We start from the raw sequence: 7542 nt of genomic DNA, 5'->3' as shown, positions 1-7542 counted from the left end.
ATTCAACACACAAACCCAATATCCCATGATGGGCTCATGGAAAACTATACCATAAATCATGATCCTACTATAACTCTGCTTCATTGTCCTCGATAAAATTGGAGCTAACCAGCAAATGTTTTGAGCAGCTTCCCTTCAACAGGGGGAGATTTTTTTTTGGTTACAACACAAATGTGGCAAAAGTTCTGCAAAGGTCTTCTTTCACCAAGGAAGAAGAAAAGCACTAGCTACCATTACTGTCTTAATTATTGATAAACTCAACCTGGTAGTTCTCAAGAGTATAATTCTAATAGCTTATGGAGCCGCAACCAGTCCTACAAGTCATCAAGGATGCAATGGTTAATTAAGTACTTAATAGAATTCTGATAGGACAATACTACCAACTCTCTGAAAGAAGACTAGTTCATGTTTTATTCAAGCACTAGCTATCACAGAATTCAGTTTCCTTCCTCCTGATCAAGAACAAATTCATCCAAAAAAACTAACAAAACCTTGCATTCTGAATTGCTTACAAAGCTTTATTCAGCCATTGGTTGAGGCCCTGGGAGGAGCTTTCGAGAAGGCGAGGCATCAAGAGGTGGCGGCGGCATTCCAGTTCCCGTGTTCGAGAATATCAAGCGAAAAGTCCAACCTAGAACATCAGGAATGAGCACCCGGTAGAGTAGAAATATGTCATACCAGCTGGGATGCTTGACAAATGCTTCACCCCTACAAGCCCCAGAGACCATCTTCCTCGCAAACTCCTCGACTTGTCCTCCTGTAAGGGGCTCCTGCACACAAAGAAGTACAAGATATTGTTAGTTCATTATACATGCTCTAAAATTTTATCCCAGAATGCTAGCCCTTAGACTAGCTGAAAATGGTGAAGGTGGATAATATATTGACAGTCATTTAGAAAAAAGAACCTTAAATTGTCAATAAAGGAAGAGGAATAATGTAGTTCTCTCATTCCACTTCGATGTGTATGAAGGCATAGATGTATTTCTACCATATATCTACTAACGCAACACTACCAAAAGATGGATAAATGGCGAAAAGTTTGATGGCCTAATTAAAAATTTTAACACTTTGAAGATGCAATAAGAAGAAAACCCAAAAATATACCTTTACAAAGATCAAGTTTGTGCATAAATATCAAGCACTTAAATGTAAGACAAAAACATTATTATGGACCAATAGTGTATCTTCAACTAGAAAGGGGTTGCCTCATCAAACATATATACAGATGAGGCAACAAAAGCATGCATGTTGGCTCTATAAATTTGCTTACAGAATTGCATGTTTTCAATATGTGTGTGTTGATGTGTCTGGGTCTGCTTATAGTCTATTAAAAACAGTGGTTACCTCTCTTTCTTCCTTCCATTGCATCTCTGCGCCCTCCTCAATCATAAATTTTCCCCGGCTTGTCTCGCCACCGATCCAGCCATGGGTTGCAATCGTGATCCCGACAGCATCCTTCATTTCGAATCTAAGTGTCTCGTAAAAATTTATCAGAGCTGCCTTGGCTGCCTAATAAATAAACAAAGAAGAGATGGCTTTACACAATTCGTGTTCATTATTAAGCTCATCTATTAATTGATTATGCTTAGATTCTGTTCTTTTCTTCCTGAAGTAATAGACTTAGAAAGTGTTCTTTCAGTACTCACTGCAAACAGGCTCATCCTTGGCATAGGTAACCAGCTCTCCACAGAAGCATTCACAAGGATCTGACCACGGCTTTGCCTCAAGTATGGAAGGGCAACATACGTGGGATACACATTTCCCCAGAAATTGATATCCTGATACAAACCCACTCAAAATGGAATTTGCAGGAAAAGAGTTGGAAAAGCTTGCAGTAATACTTTAGCTAGCCCTTAAAATTATCTCTGGTGATGATGGATTCATAAGGCTCATGCTCTATACTTTGAGAGATTGGTCGCATTTCAAGATCAAGTAGACCTTTTTAGCATTGCAACAGCAAATAAACATTTCATACTTCTATATCATGACACTCCATAAATACTTACTTAAACTGTTAAAAAAATGGTCTTTTGTGAATATCCAGGCCTCTACATTGACTAGTGGAGGAAGAAAACAATGTGACAATTTCCTCCTTTTTCGAGAAAGCAAATATGTAGTGAAAGTGCTTGAACCAAAGAATTAACTGCTGGGGAGAAGGATGCCAACTTGCTGATGTAGGTTGGTGTGGCAGAATATAATTGAGCATGTTTGTTATTTACAAGTAGAAGATTAATGCCTTTCTTCTAGATAACAAAACCCTTCAATCAACAAAGGAAGAAAAGCAATATAGAGGATCTTAATAAATTTTAAATCTTCATGTGTTCTGCAATTTTCCAGACACATATAACTGTAGCTCAGTAAGATTAAGCTAGTGACCTACCTTCATACTCAGGCTTCATAAACATTAAGACACTCAAACCTTCTAAAGTAAAACCATGACTCTCAACCAATGTAGTTACCCTCTGCATCTCTGAATCTACTGAAATTATAATTAATGAGTTAAGAGGAAAATTAGTTAAACGGTCATTGTACCATCATATGTGGAAACACTGAAGTGTCTGTTGCCTCTTCGAAAAAGAAGGTATGGCCCAAGCTTGCAGAGTTCACAAGATGGTTCACTGCATGTCAAAAAATAAAAATAAAGTAATGATATGCAAAGTAAAAAAAAAGGAAAAAACTAAACTCTTGGACTTTTTTTTTTTGTGTAACCTTAGTATTTACAGTTCTCCTACTTTAATAGTCACAAGCTTGAGATTGCTAAATTTTTATTGAATCTAAAATATAAAAATATAACTCCTTGATTGAATTTGCTAGAGTTGTCAAATTGCTCAGATTCTTCACTTTATTCCATTAAATTGAAAGTTGCTTTGTACTGCTAATATAGTTTGGTCATCTCTTTGGTACATGCTTCATTGAGGAATCAGAACAAAGAGCTGCAAATCACCCATCTTGACAATTTCTTGGCTATTATGTTTTCTGTAACAGTTAACAATTTAAAAACTTAACCGTATAGGAGGAAAAATCTGAAATTCCAAAAAATGTGAAGGATTCATGGAATTTTCAGAAATAATTTCGAGAAAGCAAATTACAAAGAAAACACATAAGAAACAAATCAATAAATCTTATACTAGTGCCAGCTGAAAGAAAAAGCATGACATTGGAAAGACAAAAATGAGATCAATGACATGCTTGGATCTTTGATAAAGTCTCAAATACCTTATAAATATGGGAAATATCATACAACTTAAAGATCATTTTGACATGAATTCAAGCAACTGATCAACGAATGCAAATTTCATAAGTACTTGGGAGAATTTATGAATAATTCATAAGGACCTTCCATAGTAAATCAAATGCATGCGATAGTTATAATGTGGAGTGAATTGAAAACACGTGTATGGATTGCAATGGCGAACCAAAGTAATTCGGAGGCTTTTCTTTTTCTCCCAGACCTTCACCTATGTGATTTTTGCCTGCATAATGCATGATGAGATGGATGAGAGGTACTCACATTGGCCAAAGTAACTGATAGTTTCATTGATGAATCTTCTGCAGTCCTCCTCCTTGACAACATCAGCAGCTATCACAATGACTTGCTTTGCACCCAAGAGCCTAGCATTCTCCCTTATCCCTCTCAGTCTCTGCTCCCTCTTTGCCACCAGCACCAGATTTGCCTTCTTCCTTGCATATTCATAAGCTAATTGCTGCAATTGCAGTTACTCAATCATTTTGATCCTTACGGGGGAAAACGATTAATAAAATATGATCAGACGCTGATAATTTACATATGCATGCATCTATGTAAAATATGAACCATGAGAAATATTAATAACTTTGATGATTTTCCTACATTAAGATAGCTTTCTGTTTATAAATTACAAAGATAACACTGAAAAGGTGTCCACAGATGTTGATCCAAATAATAATAGTCATTTCCTAACAAGATATCCTTGGCGACTGAAGATTTTGTTGGACAGAGGAGTAAAAATGGAGCTACCTTAACAACTTCATAATAACCCTTTATGCATACCGCGTCCTTTGTTAGCAAGGATAAATTGGTCCATGCAAGTACTGCTCCCTTTCTTGGAGGTGCCCTTTAGAGTAGTTGCTTGATCATTTTATCATCTAGTTTTTACTTTGACTTCCATTAGCTGTATTCAATTTAAGACTAGTAAACATATTTATATAATTAGGTTCTAACTAATAGGATAGCCAAGGGACTTAAAGATTAACTTAAAGAGAATGCAAACTGACTCAAGCCACCATTAATCATGATGATGGCTCATGATAAACTATAATAATATCTATGTTTTTATTATTTAGAGTGATAGATTTTGCATAAATGAGTAAGACCAAAGAAAAAAGAGTTCTCTTCTTTTTTTTATATATATATATATATATTACTGAATATAATCAACATTGGCATTTGGACATACATTATGGTGAAAACTATGAGGATCTATAATCCTTAGAGTACTTATTCACTTTCTTTACTTCGTTTGCATGAAGTCCTAATGATTTCATTTTGATAACTTCTCCTCAAGAACAGAAGGAAAGTAAAATACAGAAAACCTCTCTAGGCAATTATTTGCTATTATTAGTCTGAGAACAAGATTTGCTACTATGCTCTAGACCTGCACTATTACTGTGTCTATACAATAAGATGAAGGACCCAAAGCCTAATAGAGGATCAGGACACAGGGGAACAAGCAAATATGCCCACATCTGTTTGTCCAGTTTTATGTGGGACAGGAGTCAGGACAGTGACCAACATTTTCTTTTCATCTTCTGAAAAGAGTACTGATACCATTCAAAATAAATCATGATTGAAAATAGGATATTGAACCTTAGCAATTTAGCACAGGGTAGGTAATTCTAGGTAAATTAATTAGCCTCTAAGATCTTGAGCATAGGTTGATCAAGATGCATTTGATGATTCCAAGCAAAATAGTGGTACATTTCATGGAACCAAATAATTTAAAAAAAAAAAAAATACCACAGGCAATCTTTTAAAGCAGTGGCTATTAACATCAAATGATTAACTTAATTAGGTTCATTATCTCAAGAGTAGCTATATTCTAAACATTGACCATGAGAAAAGTGGCTCTAAAAGTAAAATTATTGAATAATAAGATATAATTGCTATTGAACACAACAAGGACCAATTCAGAAAATTTTGAACAAAAGAGTAGAAAGTAATAAAATCATCATCCTTTTTTTTGGGGGGGGAGGGGAATTCATGTCTATTCCACGCATTGACTTATAATTAGAACACCAAGAATTCATGCAAATTAACTGTTCTATGCGAATTACCTCTCCGATGGCCGAAGAAGCCCCGGTGATGACAACAACTTTGTTCTCCATGTTCTCTTTGTACAAGCTGTGAAATATCCACTCCACTGAGTGCAGGAAGGACAGGGTCGGCCATGCAAGGGCCATCATGACCATGCTCGTTGGTGGCACCACAAAATTTAGGATGGAGTTCAAAAGATCCATCACCCCAAATAACACAGAAAAGAGAAGAGAGTGGGGATGGGAGGAGTGCTTCCAGGAGGCGATAAGCACGAGAACACACGCATACACAGAGAGAGAGAGAATAAAGTAGAGGTGCATGCGAATGGAAGAACACGTTGTGCTTGAAAAGGTGGCAGTGTGTCGACAGGTGGAAGAGTTATTTTGGAGCTTCTGAATTCGGTTCCGGGTTGCGCTATTAGCCTTCCGGATCGGTTCTGAAAGCCGTTTCGTCTTGTTGCCACTCTTTCTGAACTCATGCTGGACTCAGCCATGCATGATAAAAGTTGCCATGGCCTGGGCCATCTTGTGAGCCACATGAAAAAAAAACCCAGCTTGAACTATTCATGCGTAGGAATGGACCCCATTTTTGTAAGCTTTTTAGGCTTGGGCTTGTTCGTTGAATCTTTGATTGCTTGGAAACGACTGGGACTTCGGATGGATGTACATGGTCATATCGATCTCATGACAAACTAAAGGGTCCTTGTGCTTATCAAGCTGATGTTGGCATGACATGGCATGACTTCATTGTCTTTGCTTTGCTTTTTCTTTTTTTTTTCATTGAAGAAGGGAATAAGGCCATAGAAAATTCCTTCAACGAATGTACTTCAAGTGCAATCCTAGGAGCTGTTGGAGTTTTAACTTAAAAAAATAAATTTCAAAAAATAAATAAATAATCCTTACCGATTAAAATTTTGATAGTTTAAATATTTTAAAATATTTATTTTTTTGGGACTTTTTTTTTCAGAAAAACTGCGACTCTTCGAAAAAGAATGTTGGTCTCAGCTTCTATAAAAATGCGATGTTTTTGGAACATCGTATATCTCAAAAATATTGCACCATACATCGATCACCAGACAGAGTCTATAAATATTTAATAGGCTCTGGGTCCAATATTGGATTACTTAATTCACATTATTATTTTTCTGTTTTTTGAGGAGAGACAAAGAATTCTACTCTCTCTTTTTTTCTTCTTTTTTTCCGAAATTCTTTTAACGTTTTATTTTCATTTGGAATATGAAGAAGTTGGTTTGGTAAAACTTTCCTAGTAAGGGTGCAAATAGATTGGGTCGGGTCGGGTTCTGAGTGATTCCGACCTAATCCAATTTTTTGTTCGAATTCTAATTTTGGACCCAGACCCGATCTGGTTGAAGATCGGATCGGAGGATCGGATCGGGTTCGGATCCGAATCGGATCCAATTTTTTATGCTTTGGAAAAAGAATTTGGGCAAATCTAATTTGGTCATATCATAATTATGAGGTGCTGGGCGACCCATGACTCGAAAAGACTGGCTAAGTCATGGGTTACCTTGAGTCAGAACAGGTGACCCCATGACTAACTAAGTCGGTCTACAAGCCAAATGTCATACCAGGCCACTTTTTATTTATATGACTGATTGGACGGAACTTGGTGTCTCCTAGCTCCCCTCTCACGAGGACAAAAACAATCCTAGACCTTCTTCCAAAATCCAATTCCATTGCAGAAAACCGGCACATGACCCATATTCAGTTCAGTGTTCCCTCACTTTCGCCCTTCAAAAGTTAAAAGAAACAAAAGCCTAAAAACAGAAGGAAAAAAAAAGGCCAGCTACCGAGACACCAGAGGTATCAACGGTGTAATAGATCGAGAGAGAATCCTGACGGGCCGAGTGTCCCCCCCCCCTTCTCTCTCTCTCTCTCTCTCTCTCTCTGGATCCATTCAGGTCAGATCGGATCCGTTCGGTAAACTCGGATCCGACCCAGAAAATGATTCGGGTTCAATTTTAGAACCCAAATCGGACCCGCAGGTTTTTAAATTCGGATCGGATTTACACGGATTGGGTCACGGGTCGACCCGACCCATTTGCAACCTTACTTTCTAGCGATCGTGCTTGTTATAAGAGAATCGGACTGAGCCTGGTTATTGTACCTTAGGGACGAGATCGTCTCAAATTTACACATAGGAGGTAAATTACGTTCTTAGGGCGAATCACACGGTTTGATTCAAGCGAATACTTCTTTTATAATATTTTTATAAAATAAAGATATAAT

The 7542-nt window shown here is 37.2% G+C and overlaps 1 protein-coding gene across 1 annotated transcript; it reads right to left on the bottom strand.

Moving 5' to 3' along the window:
• Positions 1-224: 224 nt before the first annotated feature.
• On the bottom strand, positions 225-5667 carry LOC103719497 (11-beta-hydroxysteroid dehydrogenase B). The gene is made up of 6 exons (XM_039134085.1): positions 5314-5667; positions 3512-3704; positions 2533-2618; positions 1647-1778; positions 1345-1509; positions 225-770 (listed from the first exon to the last, which is right to left on the bottom strand). Exons 1-6 carry the CDS (start codon positions 5611-5613, stop codon positions 519-521), a joined length of 1128 nt encoding a protein of 375 aa, XP_038990013.1. The 5' UTR covers positions 5614-5667; the 3' UTR covers positions 225-518.
• Between the last annotated feature and the right edge of the window lie 1875 nt (positions 5668-7542).

Source organism: Phoenix dactylifera, chromosome 1 (genome assembly GCF_009389715.1).
Source record: "Phoenix dactylifera cultivar Barhee BC4 chromosome 1, palm_55x_up_171113_PBpolish2nd_filt_p, whole genome shotgun sequence".
Taxonomy (NCBI): domain Eukaryota; kingdom Viridiplantae; phylum Streptophyta; class Magnoliopsida; order Arecales; family Arecaceae; genus Phoenix; species Phoenix dactylifera.
The sequence above is the reverse complement of the archived record's forward strand: the minus strand, read 5'-3'. Positions and strand labels throughout refer to the sequence as shown.

What these genes read in the sequence shown, in the direction of transcription:
- LOC103719497 (XM_039134085.1), bottom strand. Translation starts at nt 5,613, where the DNA reads ATGCACCTCTACTTTATTCTCTCTCTCTCTGTGTATGCGTGTGTTCTC. An exon ending in TATCAGTTACTTTGGCCAAT is followed by an intron (nt 2,619 to 3,511) that starts GTGAGTACCTCT and finishes TTTGACATGCAG; the next exon opens with TGAACCATCTTGTGAACTCT. An exon ending in CAAGGATGAGCCTGTTTGCA is followed by an intron (nt 1,510 to 1,646) that starts GTGAGTACTGAA and finishes TTTATTTATTAG; the next exon opens with GCAGCCAAGGCAGCTCTGAT.